Here is a 16,483-nt window from a genome sequence, read left to right as displayed (position 1 = left end):
ATATTTGATTCACATATTATTTACTGGTTTTCCATGAGATACTTCATTCAGAATCGGCAGTACACACCTCGAGTAGTGGGAGCTGGACACTAAATACAATATATAATTTTTCACATCTGAACTATAACATGTAAGGATGTTGCATAGTCGTTTACTTCACATGTTTCAGTGCGGCTGTGAGACTTTATATGTACTAATGGAAACCACTCCGAAGTTTTCCTAGTCTGTCATTTTCCTTATAAAAATAATGAATAACAAAATGCTCTGTTGTTTCTTCTGCTCCAAATCAACTCCGAGGACACATCTAACGCTTTAACCGGGATTGAAAACGCAAAATCAACCAATCAATGAAAAATAAGAGTAAAACAGCTTTTTCAATGCTCATTCTCTATATTGGTCTACCCCCTTACTAAACAAAGAGTTTGATGTATGTGATGGTGGTGTCAAATCTGGATGAAACACTGCAGCAGTTATTTAAAGATAGCTTAGGATTATGTATTAGAATAAGGTCCTTTCCCCACAGAATAACGCAAATAAGTAGAAAGACTAACAGATGGGTGCCTGGGTGTATCTGTCGAGAGGCAAATGGCATCAAGGTTTGTCGTTGCAGTGTTTAAAGAGACTTGAAGGGGCCCCGGCGTAAGAAGCGCATTTGTCGGCACAGGTGGCCAGCGCAGTACCTGAGAACGGGTATACGGCCGCTTGTCCAAAGGGGGCCAGAGCTGCGGGGATGGGGGACGTTATTGTCTGTCCTTGGTTCAAATAAGCCACCAGCCTCCTCATTTCCTCCAGGGCTTGAGCCTGCATGAGGATGTAGTTCTTGGCCAGCAACAAAGTGGCGATTTTGGAGAGTTTCCTGACCGAGGGGCTGTGCGCGTAGGGGATGACGGCCCTCAGACCGTCCAGCGCGTCGTTCAGGTCGTGCATCCTCCTCCTCTCTCTGGCGTTGATGCTCAGCCGGAGCGACCTCTGCTCCTTGGGCTTCTTGCCGAGAGCCCCGCCGTGCTTGTCCTGCTCGAACCCGGAGCCTCTCTTCCTGGGGTCCAGGTGGTCGAAGCTGTCGTCCTCGTCGCTGCTCTGCTCGCCGCCGCTCTCGGTGGACTTCGCCGTCTGGCCGGAGAGGAAGTCGGCTGCGGCTGACAGGGGGAAGCGGCCGGGACTTCCAGCACCATGGCCAGCGCCGAAGCCGAAGGCGGACTGGCCGTAGCGCTGCGTCAGATCAATTAGCGCGTCGTTGGTAATTGATTTCAAGTCATTCATTCTCTTGTCGGAACCATGGAAAAGATTCTCTTCCCCAACGTTCATTTTTATGTAAGTCCGCTCGGTTGAAACTTTTTCGCTCTTCTCGCAGCTGCAGTGTCTTGCCTTGTTCTCCCCTTGATGAGTGTTGTTGTTCTTCCCAAAGTCTGTTCCGAATTAAAGTGTCTGCTCTTTATTTTCCTGGGCACCGTTATCTACACTGGTGTTAAAAGTATCTAAGACGTTTAACCGAAACAAAACTAATTTCTTCTTGACGGAGCCTTACAGTGTGTCTTGCCCTAGCCCTGGGCAGGATGTGACTCATTTTCCGTCCCACTTGCCTGTTAGTATGAAAGTATAGCCCACTGGGATTAACTAGCCATCCAATCAGGGAAGCGTTTTAATTAATGGGATTAAAACCTTTCAAATTCAGAAGGGGACCAAGTAGTTATTGAGCCAGCATGGTTCTAATTGCAACAATAATGATAATAACAGTATACATTTGTATATATATATATATATATATATATATATATATATATATATATATATATATATATATATATATATATATATATAAATTGCTCTATTATTCTCCAAGATCATTATTTCATTGACAGTGGAATATAAACACAATTGTTCTTATTCCTGCTTTTAGTTGCATACAGACGATATTAAATGTTTCCACATCACCCATACATACAATTTACTAGCGTTTCTCCCTCCCAATATACCTACATTATATTGTTTTTAACAGCAGATAAAAATGTTAAAGCAAAAAGCACAGTAACAACTTGACAGCACAACATTTGATGCTTTATATATATATATATATATATATGTGTGTGTGTGTGTGTGTGTGTGTGTGTGTGTGTGTATTGCATATGTACTGTAGTTCAGGTATTTTGTTTAAGTTTTACTAAATATTAATTATACATTTTCATGAAAATAAATATTTTTGGTAGCATGACTAAAAAGTTTCACTTCTTTACGGAATGTGTCAAATACAGTGAATTAGATCTAGAGGCTCTGGGTGTGCAGACAGACACAGGTACAGATACACGCAGAAAGGTAGACAGACACATAACGTGTATCTAAGGAATCGATCTGCAAAACAATTATTTGTATAACCACTTATACGTTTGTAAAGTAATACAAATATCATGAAAAACATGAAGTGATGCCTTTACCATGTTTTCCTACAACACGGCGCCACCATGCGATCAAAAAGTGATCTAAGTCTGTATGAGATATTTCTGTTGATTAAAGTTATAGAAACTACTAGGCTTTATTAAGATTTACAGCGAAGTTTAAATGCTATTTTCAATACCTTACGTATTCCAACTAGTGCTGTTAAAACTCTTGTCTAAAAATGAGATTTTCTAAAGTATATTACATTATTTCACTAAGTAGCCTATACATATAAACTTATTTATACATTTGTGGCTGCAGATTATGAGTTTGACTAGCTACAACTGTTCATGCATGATCACACTCGTCTGACAGGATGTTTGGATGTTTCCAAAGTTAAATCCTGTATTCCTATACATAAGACAACTTGTGTCCGGTAGCGACAGCATTATTTCATAGCATCATTCGTGGTGGCTCATGTAAATATGCCTCCCTGTTTAAACAGCAGATGCGCCTTTTCACAAGTGAACGCAAGACTAGACCACATTCTTGCCAGAAAGAAAGACAAAAAGTTATAAACTGTTCTCTTTGCTCTTCTTTGTCTAACCTTTATGTCATAATACTATTAATATATTCAATAATACGTGTGTTTTCTAGCCTAAGGAATTTGTTAGAAACTGTGTTGCATGTAACATTAAATAATGAAATGTATAATCATAATATCTACAAGCAGATTTGAAGAAGTCCAAGTCCAAGTCCGCAGGAAACTCCAAATGCATTGTTCTGGTCTTCGAAGTGTCTGAGATGTATCTCTTCGGGTTTAACCAAATACTTCTCTCTCGGGCCTTTGAGTGTGCCTGCCAAATAAAATAATAATCTTTTGATTCGAGTATTAATTATCTGTTTACATTTGATGATGATGATGATGATGATGATGATGATTAATTCGTACTGTATTAGTATTCTTAGTAGTATTAATACTCCTAGTAATATTGTAACAGCATCATTACAGTAGGCCAGTCATGGTTGGCTAAACACAAACAAAAAGCATCAAAAGACAACAACCACCTCCATTAACCCAACGCGACAAATCACGGATCATTTGGTTGTTTTGTCCAAGCTGTGAATATAGCTTTCCTGTTATTGTTTTCTGTATTTTTACATTCTCCAGTCTAATTGGTGTTAATAAATCATTGGCTAGAACAACTTTCATCAATTAAAAACAAAACCAGAAAGAAAGCCAAGAAGTGAGTTCAAAAATCACTTAAATTGGGTAAAATGCGACAAAACTACAAGCATTCCACTATCTCTACAATACAGAGAAAGAAAATACTTTGCATGCGGATAAAAACAGTTACATATGGGGCATTTTATTTAGAAGTTTTTCTCCTTTTCTAACAACAAGTAGGGCTGATTTACATTTTAAAGAATCATATATAACGCGAGGAACTCGAAAAAATCCCATCCAGGCGCAATGCCACTGAAAGCACTGAGCAATGCGGCGTGCTGGGAAGAATTAATCACATCTCCTGGAGAGGTACCAAAAAGCGGGTTTAGAGCAATGGAGCCCAGTGCAATTGTGCCATATTAGTAGTGCTAATACAATACATTGAATTTACATTCATGTCATCCTCAGTATTAAGGATTTCAGAAGATATATGAAGGAACAGACATACAAATCATATGACTGATTTCTCACTCACGTCATTATATTATGCATATATTGCACATGTTTGAATGTTCCAGATCAAAACTGCATAGACTGTTTCCATGATCATGAAGTAACGTCATAACTTCAACATTAATACGAAATTAGACGAATAACTTCTAACAAACAAATGCAATTGCATGCCATTCGTCTTCCCGACAAACCATTAACTAATATGAAGAAAAAGTAACGAGTTTAAGAGAACAGCAAAACATTATAATAATCTCCATTAGTTGTATTATTATTATATACCATTATTACATTAAAATTCTATCTTGTTAATAATAATAATAATAATAATAATAATAATAATAATAATAATAATAATAATAAAACATATATACATTTGTCCTACCTTTAGAACCATTCAGAAAATGTAAACGATCAAGTGTGAGTCAAACTGAATCATCAATAGACAAATCCTGACATCTAGTGGTGTTTTTAAGACTTTGAATGCAATTTTAGCGTCAGAACTACCGAACACGTCAAAAACGACTTATTTAGACATCATAAATAGATATCAATTATTATTACTTCATTGCGAATTTGTATTTAGACGAATTAACTCCTTCCTAAAGCATAACACCAAATAAAACGGTATTTTCTTAAACATACACTGTGGTTTTGCTAATGTGTCTATAAAATGCATGCATATTCGTCAACCTTTCTGCAAACTGTGTTAAATTCTGTTGTATTTAACATATCAAGGACAATTATTTATTTAATGTCTCATTCTTTAGTATATTCCTGTTTGCTTGCATTTGAGAATTTAATATTTCCCTATGCCGTGCAAACAAATACGAACATTTTTGATTATTTTGTATGCGTGCAATTACAATTTCGGCGATTTATTTATTTGTTTTGATCAATTTTAATACTCGCCAGAAGGTGGCAGCGGTGTTCAACAAAGGAACATTTTGTTTTTAACCACTGCATTTAAATGAACACAGAACAAAGTGAGGTTGTGGCACCATTCATTCGTAGACTGCAGGGGGTGTTAAAACGTCAAAAACATTAAAAAATGACATATAACTACATTGAAAAGAAAATATATTCACAGACAAGCAAATCAAGATACACAAAAGAAATAGTTTAAGTAAAATGAAAAAAATATAGATGTCAAAGTATGCACATACAGTCATGCTTGATATATATTGCTCCAGAGAGGGACCTATGATATGTGAGATCATTAAAGTGGTCGGGGGAATACATTTTTGTATCATTTTTCTCACGTCATCCTCATCAGAACCAAAACACAACCAAACGACAACCTCACACCACATTGCCAGAACACAGTGTGTCAGTTTATGTGTGTCAACCTGTACTGTTGATGTATATTCTGGGCAGGCAGGCCTCAGTTTACTGTTTACTGCACCTCAAAACATTCTTAGCTCTGCTAATGAAGGAAGCGAAACGCGCCACCATGTGTTTAAAACATTGCAAACTAGAAACACATATTGCAGTGTCAGGAGATGGAGCTGCAGCCCTTGATTCCATGTGACTATACAACATGTACACTGAACAATACTGTCCACTCGGCAAAGGGTGTGAAGTATCGCACACCTCCCTTCACATGGAAGCGAGGTGTGCGATGGAGAACAAATGGCCGCAGCAGTAGAGGTTATCCAGGTTAACACAGAGCTCTCATTAGCATATGTGACCAAGCACAACAGCTCATGCCAGTGCCTAGAGATGTATGGAAAGGCCAGAGGCAAGTAAATAGGAATGGCAGAGATCCCAACATGGAGCACTCCCAATTAATATCATGTTGCCACTTTACTGCTTCCAGGAATCTTCTCTTTTTTTCCAGGAAAGGTCATCTCTTTCTCGAAGGCTCGATGCTGCGTCCTCTTTCAGGCCGACAGGGATGTCACTGAACAACCTCCCCCCCTCGCTGACGCTGCACCAGCTGATGTCAGTGATGGATGAATGGGAGTCCAGACAACAGCCCTCAACCTACACCCACTGTAATCCAAAACTTGTCAGCAGAAACTCAGTTAATCTGGTTTAGCTATGCACATCATATTGGGAGTCAATCCAGATTCATTTTTTACTTCCCTTTTTTTAGTATAGTGGAAAAAAAAAAACACATATTCAACTACAGAAAATCACAGTTCTTTCTAAGCAGAGTTAATGTATTTTAAGGTGATGTTAATGGACTTGAGTTCTCATTGTTATAACTCCTAATAAAGACAGAAAATGATGTAATATACAGTTAAGAATACTAAATCTAATACTAAATACTAAATCGTGTGCATTACCCAGTGAACAACAACCTTAACATCTACTGTACAAAATTGTATTTCAAAATTATTAATTATGAAGTTATTGGCATAATATTTCTGTCTGATCCGCCAGTATTGCATTATTAATTCAGATGATTGCTCAGTCTACCATGCTTAAGCACGCAGCCTCATTATTAATAAATATATCTGGACTTAATAAAAACCCCATGCCTGCTCTTTCTTGAGTAAGTAAATGTACACAGTAGGCTGAGTTGTAACATCATCTCCACATTACATTTTATCCATTAAATGGGGTGATGTATTAAATATTGCCAATTTAGAGCTTCTATATTATGCACAAGAATATTTCTAGCCATAGAAAATCATTATAAAAAATTAGGCTTCGTATTAAAAGTAGGGATTTTCAGCCACTTCCCCCTTTTACTTCTTCGGATTATTTCTGTATGATTTAAAGTAAGGCAAATTAATTGGCTTATTAACAATACATATACATGTGGATGAATAGTTTTATGTCCCTAAAGTAATGCATCAGGGACATCAGAACTTAAAAATAATTTAGACCTGGAAACTGGAAGACCGATTCTTCCAGGATATTAATGGTCTAGTTCCCTTCCTTTCTGTTTTTAATAATTGTAACTAAATAGTCCACTAGTAACATTTCTATGTGGGGAATCATTATAAAGAGCTGCAAGCCTTTGATGTTGTCTTTCTAATTCTAAGCCTTTGATGTTAACTTTCTAATCATAGTGAACCAAGTGATAATTGTGTTATTAATGCCTCAGAGCTTGGTTCATTGGATAACAGTAAACAAACGTAGTGGGTCCATATTTTCTCCTGTTGTTCAGCTGAATTGAGATCACCTGGCAGAATAGACAGATCTGTGTCGAGGTAGAGGAGGGTACAGACCTAGTGGGGGAGCTATTACATGCTTTTTCTCTGTTTTAACCTCCAAGTAAATGCTCTTTTTTTTTGGAACGTATTCAGATTTACTGAGATCTGACACGCACTGTGACTTTATTGTAGTTCTGTAAATAGAATGCAGTGTGTTCTTTTATATATTCTATCAGTTCCACTTCATAAAAGAAACACTTTTCGATAACATTTGAAGAGAATTCAGATGGGGTGTGTTTCGATTCATGGCAATACTTCCTGTTGCAAAAAAATAAACTGCGCACTTCAGCCAAAGACAGACAAAGTCACAATTGAGGTACAGTACAAATCTTTTCCAGGGATAACTAATATTGTGCATGATTACATTGAGTCTTTAGAAAATAAAAAATAAACAAAACAAGGAGCTGGAAATGCCACACATATGTTTTAAGTTACATCATTGTATGTGCCATTAATGAATTACAGCTAATTATTATATTATTGTCCAAATAGACAACAACCAGATGCATCTGACTACAAACCTATGTACTACTATGCATGGGCAAACCTAACATTTTTGATTTGTGAATTTTACCCTCCTTTCCACATTAATACTTTTTCCATCATTTTAGAACTCTGTGCCTGATTATAACAAACTTTAAATATTAGAAAAGAACGGTGCACGATCTTATTTTGAAAACAAAATACAACATTCAGCGGCATCAATTTGCACCAGTTGATTATAGCTATTGTATATTTATAGGCATGACTTGAAGGCTTCCAGTAATTTGCCACAATGCTACGGTGCAGTGTTATGCAAAAACGGGTTTGGATAGAATTCGTGTAAAAGTGTAGAATTTATTAAGCAAACCAGAGAGTGATTTGCATGCTAGGTGAGACGTAAGAGAATGGTAGCCTGCTTATTACATTTCATACCTGATATCAAGGCCAACGTTGCTAAAGAAATTGAAACAACCAAAATTAATCAATTCCAATTGCTCCTATCCAGAGAACCATGAATTTAGATGGATCAGGGACCCTTGGTTAAGCATAAAATGAAGGCCTATTAGAAGTTTATTAAAATGGTAATTCGTCTTAGTAAAAGCATAAAGAGAGTAATTGAAATTATCATTTATATACTGGCAGGGATTGTCTTGTTAAAAGGACAAAGTTACATGTAGAAATGGAAGAGTGTTTGCTTATCTTTCTCTCTCTCTCTCTCTCTCTCTCTCTCTCTCTCTCTGACTGGTTGTATTGGTTTTTTTTTGTGTGTGTTTTTAAAAAAACCCGAAGATTAAAGATAAAAGGCTTGACTATCTAACAGGACTCAAGCCTCCCCTGCTGTTTTTCTCGAATTAATTCAGCTGCTCTGTGATTTTAATCAAGGTCAGGAACATACATATCCCCAATTTATCATTTGAAATTTGTCTGGAAAAAGGTTCCATGATTTCATTAGAATAAGTGAGCGTATAAAAACAAAAATGATGTGTGAAACTCCAAACTCCTCTCTGTACTGTTACAGGGGGGGTTAAAATATGTGCTGTCTCCTTCACCTGCTCTTTAAATTCTTATTTTTAGTGTCTCGCTTAAAGGGCAGCACTCTGTATGAACACAGGCTTGTAGCTTTATCATTTCCTTCTCATGCAACTACATCATCAAATAGAGAGACAGAAGCAAGTGGTGGGTTTATTATAGTGAACGCACCACAGAGGACTTCAGGCCACTTCGACCTAACGTGTGGTCAGTCTTCACTTCATTAGCAGAGGCACCAGACGCAGATGAAACAGAATTGTATTTCGACATTTGGGAACCTGCAACACAACATTAACGACGAATCTAAGCTCCCACATTATGCATTTGCAATGACTAAAGAATAAATGCTGCTGAGATCATTAGACAAATACACAATTTAAAACAACTGGTTTCAGCAGGATTAAAAAAAATATATATCACAGTAAATGCAAGCTCAAATTCTGCCTATGTTATTTTGCAGCAAGTCGGTGGTGCAGTGCAGTCAAGATGTTTTTTTTTCTTTGCGATTTTGGTGTGTGTGTGTGTTTAAAATTCTGCCGTGGTGCAGCGTCTAAGGTGAAAAGAGCTAATGAGTCCCCAGAGCCAGGTATGCAAATAGGCCAGTGAGAAGACAGGAAGTTCATATAAATACTTACTTTTGTGTATATTTTTAGGCGTGTCTGCATCATTTATATTGCCCTGATGTTGTTTATTTGTAAATATATGTTTTTAGTATGACAGGTGAGCATAAGAGGGACATATATACACAACTTCAGGGATTTTGCAGCAATGTCAAAAAAGTTAAAAGCTTTTTTTGTGGCTACGTGACAACCAATCGCATGCTCTGCTTTGTAGATATCTGAGATGTTGAAAAATCTCTTGTAATAGTGGACACCCAAGTGTCAGTCCTTCCTGTGCTGAAAAAGGGAGTAAGTCTTTGAAAAATCTAATATTCATCAATCCTAAAAATAAATAGGACTTTAAAATATTCAGAGTTTAAAAAGACGGTCAAATAAAGAAATAATTTTACATTTTACTTAAATTAGCAAACAACAAGTCTTCACACACAACACATGCGGTAAACAAGACTGAAAGCCATATCAAATTGGATTGCGCTTCATCAAATATTTTCAGTCTTTTGTACAATTTAGTTTACAGTTAACTCCAAAATGCATGCCTCTTCTCCATTATCAGCTGGAATAGAAAACATTTTTGATATTGCAACCCTGACGTCTTACCCTAAGAAGGCTTTTCAACTCAGATTTTCATAACTTGCCATGAAATTAAGAGCTTGAAGCTCTGTGGCAATAGAATATTGTTTTTATACACTTTTCCATACACTACAGTGTGAATGTTTTGCACCTAATTGAAGTTTCAGGCTTAAATGCTTTACTCATACTATTAAGGAACTATGTTGACATTTCTTGTAAGTTGTGTTTTTTTTTCTAAATACTTTGAACATTACAGCACAGTCCTGTTTTCATAAGATACAATTCTCTCCTCAGAAAACTGCATCTCAATCGAATTATCACTAGACCGGCCTTCTGTCGATCAAAAATGTATTTTTCTTTTCATGCTTCATTATGACACAATACACTGGAATTGAAATATGGGCATTGCTTGATTTCAAGCTGGTTCTTTGCAAAAACACAAAAACGATACTCTTGACTTGATTCGAACGAGACTAGGATTCTTTTTTTGCTTGGATTTGCAGGCCCTTGGCTATATTCAGTTAAGTCTTTAAACACACTTGTGTCCATCTCTGTCCCTGTACATTTTACATGGCCTCTATAACCATCCCTGTAATTGCAAGCTGTTAGTTTCAGAAAATTTGCTCCAAGAATGCTTTCCTTGTTTTACCTCGATGTCAGTGCTAAGAAAGACATCATCAGTGGGTTTTGGCATGATCTGAAACAGTAAAAACTGAAATGTGCACTTTGACTTGTAGTCAGTACTTTTCGTGGCACACAATCTCTTATTTTCTTGAAGCCTTAGCAACAACATTGTATAAAAGAAGAAACCTTTCAAGAAAACTTTCTATGTGAATACATGGCAGCGTGTTAAAACAAAACTGTGAAAAAAACAACTGCTGCTTCAAATCTTAAAGTCAGATCTCTGTCCAAGTTTCTGTTCGGTGAATGAATTAATCTCCAGTGTGCAGAGGATTAAGACATCTTTCCTTCACTTGCAGGAGTAGGAAGAGAAAACCAGAAAAAGGTCTGGGAGCAAGAAATGTGTGGCACTCACAAAAACAGGCAGAAAGCGAGACACTAATGAAGCAAGAACATTTTTTTGTTCTTTTCTTTACAATGAAAGAACTCGTAGTGGCAGTGAAAAAGCAGTGTATTGATTGATGGGAGATGTACAGTTTCTCGAAGTGTCTCAGGGACTATTAAAACTAGGACTAGGAAACTTGCATAGAATAATCATCACTCAAGGGATATACATAGATCAAGTGACCTTGATATTGATCAGCTATCCACCATGACTTCCCCATCCTCGTCTCTGTTCCTCTTTCACCACCACATACAGACGGGTGACAATTAAAGGAAAAACCTGAATAATTGAGTGGAGGAACATAACGAATGCAGATGCCTCCAAACTGCATGATACAATTAAGCAATGAACATCCTATCATGCTCTGTGGCATGTATACAAATGCTGAGCAGGCCCAGTTGACCTCGCTTTTGGATCAAGATGACAAGAGGAAAGGAAAGTGACTTTGAAAGAGGGGTCACTTTTGGGGCACAAAAGGAGCTTCAGTCACACAGACGCTCAACTGGCTCGTGTTCTGGACAAGTGGGCGAGTGCATGTGTGGGACACCAAGAGAACGGGACAGGCCTGACTGCTGGACACCTACATTGAGGGGGTCCGGAGGCTCTGTTATGCTGTGGGGGGCATTTTTCACCAGATCTCAACCCAATTGAACATCTATGGGAGATTCTGGACCGACGTGTTAGACAGCGCTCTCCCCCACCATCATCAAAACACCAAATGAAGGAATATCTTTTGGAAGAATGGTGTTCATCCCTCCAGTAGAGTCCAGAGACTCGTAGAATCTGTGCCTAGAGCATTGAAGCTGTTCTGGCGGCTCGTGGTGCCCAACACCTCACTGAGACACTTTATGTTGATTTTTCCTTTAATTTGTCACCCATCTGTACACTGTGAATGGGTGCCTTGTTTTGAGCAAAGTAAGAAGAGCGAGACGTTTTAAAACCAAAGATCAAAGGATGTCACATTTGGACTAAAACAGTGAGCTTCTGACAGCCACAAACACTGATTTAATATGTGTTTGGTTTTTTTGCCTGTTTACTTGAAAGATTGCTTCATACTTCTGCCTCACATTTGAGTAAATGACTATTGCCCATCCATTGCTATGCATGATTAGCTGTGTTTGCTTCAGGCATCTGGTTATTTATAATGTCTTCTAAAATTGTATTCTGTCCTCCTGCGATGGCTTTATGATTCTATTCTAGTTCATTTCAGACACTAATAGTTCTTCTTTACATTCCTCTCTACTGCGTTTGTTGAGGCTTTTATTTTTGGATCACAAAGGTCTGGAGCTCGAACGCTATAATCATGTTGTGAGTGCAGAGACAGCGAACGTCCTATTCAAAGCTCCTAGAAGCTTCCTGCACAATGTGGGCAGTGATGTTTGAAAATGTTAAGAAATCAAAAGCTGATCCTAAACCGCAAAATGAAAGAATTGGCCCCTGTTGGCTCCTGTTAAGAGGGTTGTGTCACGTAAAAAAAAACACATCGTCAGACACATGCTTTGAATTAATACGGGCAAGGAAGTTCACCGAATACATTTTATCTTTGAAAAACATGTGGGGACACGTGAGTATCCATTAAGTTACAGCCTGACAAAAGTCTGTGTGTGTGTGTTTGTGTGTTTTTGTTCTGGGCCTCAAAGTTCTTTGTGTTAACCTTGACTTTGCTCTCCAATTCAGTCAGTAATTTCAGTCAGAGGCGAACTGGAAACATTGTGCTTCAGTGCCCTTCTAAACATTAACAACACAAAGTACTTGCACCCTACAGCATTAACAGGCTTTTTACACAAACTTTAAGCACTGGTTGTCTGAAGTCTATCATTAGCTAGAATTTTTGTCTTTAAAAAGACATCATTAAAAGCTGTTTTTTCCAAGCGCTGTAGGCATCTGAAAGGGAAAAACGAATAAAGAAATCTACCTTTGACAGTTAAATCATAGTCACCACATGAAGTCACTTAAATATCACAACGTAAAGTTGATGGTGTATATTTTTAAAATGGCAAAATAAAAAAGATGTGAAGGATTGATTCACAGTGGCAACATTTCGAATCATGAGGATTAAGTTCATGTTGTGCATAATATTTAGACGCAATGCAAATATTGTAGCAGATGTGGTATACATTCAAGTACTGATATATATGTGTGTATATGGCATGAACATTTTTAAATGCCCCTCTATTCCTATGGATAAGGCTAGGTTTACATTTTGATGAGGCATAAGGTTGTGTAATACAAGGATATGTTCTCCTCCATTTGCAGAAAAGAAAAAGGCATTCACTTTACTGTGTACTTTCATTTATTTGTTTTTTAAACAAAATGGTGTAAAAAGTGAACAAATTAAATTCAACAAGAGGTGGTGTAATTCAACAAAAATGTATAGCTACATAGAGCTTTATGTTTTGAGGATAAACTATGGCAAGCCAAATTATCATTTAGAGATATCTCAAAATCTTTTGAAGATATCTTTATATAATTTAGAGATATCTGCAATCCATTTAGATATGTCTAATTAAGGTGCTTTTTAAAGATATCTCTAAACGATTTAAAGACATCTCTAAATGATTTGCAGATATCTTTAAATTATTTTAAAAATCATTTAGAGATATCTGCAAATGACTTCCTGTTCATTTACAGATATCTCTAAATCATTTCAAGATATCTTCAAATGACTTCCTATAAATTGGCTGAGATTATCACAACCTGTTTCCTCATTCAGTTACACAGAAATGAATGAACATGTGAACAGGAAGTGATAATCTTGGGCTACATATAGGAAGTAATTTACAGATATCTCAAAATGATTTGGAGATATCTCTAAATAAACAGGAAGTCATTTGCAGATATCTTTAAATGATAATTTGGTTTGCCATAATATGCAAGCAAATTCATTCAAAATAATGTGAAATCAGTAAATAATCTGCTTCATTTCACATTTAAGCAATCATACTGGTGAACTTAAAGCTTCAGTCCAACTACAATATTCTGATAGGATGTAGGGACCATTTATTTTGGGTCAATCCTTTAAGTTCCTTCTTTCATGAAGAGTTTAGAATATTTGGGGACAAACTACCGATGCTGCCATGCTTTAGAAACAGATTTATTTTGGCTGGGGTAATACAAACCGATATTCCTGCAATAGTCAGCGAGGAGCACAGGAAATTCCTCTCCGCACATCCCTCTTCACAAGGCTTCCTAATAACAGTTTCAAATGCTTAGAAAGGGAAGTGTTACTTCATTTATTTATTTATTTTTAAATAGAAAAAGTGGGATCTGTTAAGTATTATGCATTCAATCTGCAAATATATTTCTTGACAGCTTATCCCTGTGCCTTCATTTCATATTTATAAAGCCGCACTTAAAAATGGCCTGCAGAGAGACGGAACAAGAGAAACACAGAAAGCACTTACTGTACTGTAGAGAGAAAAAAAAGAGCCAATTAATATTTATACTTAGAGCAGTTAAAAAAAAAATCTATCAAACAAGCCCTTACTGAACAAACAGTCAGCATCTGGTTCTGTTATTTCAAGTAAAGAATGCATGGGTTGTATAGGAGAATCCAGAAGAGTTACAGGGATGAATGAGCATGTGTTTCTTTAGTACCTTTTTGTCACAAATGAAGGTCCCCAAGTGCCTTCCAGCTGAACACAAAAATGTACACGAAACGCAGTAGATTGAGGGTGGAAACATGTAGTAGAAGTCTAGCTCTGTTCTTGTGTCTGAGGCTGTCATAATCTGGATTTTACCCTGATGTGTGTTAATACATTTTATTGTTAAGAGTAGTTCAAAGGAGTCAAATTAAAGGCATAGATAATGGATTGCTTTGGAATTACTTTATATAATCGGAAACCCAGGCATGTCAATATACTGACAGAGAAGCTAGATTTCACAAAGCCATTTGACTTAAGGTGCTCTTCAGTTTCACAGAGATGGGTTTTGCGTTTGGAGATCCGAATCAAACTAGCAATCAAACATTGCAAATGAGATCAGGGCAAATGAGCTGCAATCAATACCAAAACAAACAGCTGGGAAATAATGTCAATGCATTACACAGGGGGTTGAATTATACTTAGTTGGAAAAATATCCTACGAGTTGATTGATTCACTTTTACTACTGGCGTTTTAAGAAACATTAATGAAAACATAATTGAAGTATCAGCTCAACCCAGAGGTTCTAACAATGTTTAACAAGAATACACACACACACACAAACACACACACACAAACACACGTAATTGGCCAGGTCCTGCATAAACACAGCAAATGTGCTCGCCTTTGTTTGTTTGGGGTGTAGGAGTAGGAGCTGGAAGGTGTGGAGGAGAAAATGCAAGAAAAGAGAAAAGAATCTACAATAGAGAAGACCTGGTTACAAACATTTGGCTTATGGACTTTGACTACTCTTTCGGATTTGCTATTTGGACTGTTGCTGCTCGTCTTTGTCTGGTTTTGATGAGCTGTATGTATAGAGAGGGACCTGTTCGCTCTGTGTTGTTTGGCTCAACAAGGAGCTTGGGTTTTGGTTTCAGTTTTCGTTTGTTTCCGCACTCCTACACTGCTACATCTTCACTTTTGCACCATACGCCCCTGTTCCTGCGTCGGATTCCCGATGCCACGCCTTTTTATAGAGAACATCTAAGATAAGACTCCTAGGAATCTGTTCATAGTAACATTCTTGATCTCAGCCTAGCCCTCGAAAGGTCTTCTTTTATGGTTTTGCACAATGACCGAGTTTGCAGTTCATATTTCAGAAGACATGCTTTGAGAGAGAACGTTAAAGTTAAAGAATGTCAGACTTGAACTGCCAATGCTACATCAGCTACAGACAGAGGTCTTTGTCCTCCATTACCACGTCTCCAGCACTTTCCACAATCATGCACACTATCCAAACCCCCCGAATATAATCAAATACAATTTAGAGATGTTTTAGGGGTCAGATTCCACAAATGTCCATTACACAAACAGTCGCTCCTATCACATAAATCACATATCATAAATCACATTTTCGCCCTACCTGATCACAATGAAGACAAAAGCCTTAAAAACAGACGAGAGCCTGTTGGCAAGAGGTGACTGGGATTTTAATAAAGGGAATGGCAAGACTCCTATGAAATGGATGCTCGTAGGGCAATACCTAGCGAATAATACTGGATGATGAAAAATGAGTGGAAGAATGCAGGGGGGTAGGAGGTCGTTACAACAAAGGACAGTATCCATTGACCTGTAATTCGTAAATGGCAGCAGATTAAACAAGAGTCTCATTTCTGACGAGCTCGCTAGTAAAGGACTCTGAAAAATGAGGAATTGCGGGACAGTCTGCGAGAAAAGAGGCCAGAAAGAACCCAGGAACTGCAAGATGGCCACCAGTAAAATACAGACAAGAGGCATTTGCTAGGAAATGTCATAAATGCAGTTTCGCATATACGATGGACTGCCCTGGTTTGAAAATATTCTCAATTCACCGCCTATATCTTCTCACGCTTGTGCTTTTGAGGAGGGCTGCCCCGTT

General features: G+C 37.5%; 1 protein-coding gene across 1 annotated transcript; it reads right to left on the bottom strand.

Annotated features, from left to right (window-relative positions):
- Positions 1 to 244: 244 nt before the first annotated feature.
- On the bottom strand, positions 245 to 1,546 carry LOC136748904 (class E basic helix-loop-helix protein 23-like). Its single transcript, XM_066702920.1, has one exon. The coding sequence runs from the start codon at positions 1,303 to 1,305 to the stop codon at positions 592 to 594; it is 714 nt and encodes a 237-aa protein (XP_066559017.1). The 5' UTR covers positions 1,306 to 1,546; the 3' UTR covers positions 245 to 591.
- Between the last annotated feature and the right edge of the window lie 14,937 nt (positions 1,547 to 16,483).

This window comes from Amia ocellicauda, chromosome 4 (genome assembly GCF_036373705.1).
Source record: "Amia ocellicauda isolate fAmiCal2 chromosome 4, fAmiCal2.hap1, whole genome shotgun sequence".
Lineage (NCBI taxonomy): Eukaryota > Metazoa > Chordata > Actinopteri > Amiiformes > Amiidae > Amia > Amia ocellicauda.
The sequence above is the reverse complement of the archived record's forward strand: the minus strand, read 5'-3'. Positions and strand labels throughout refer to the sequence as shown.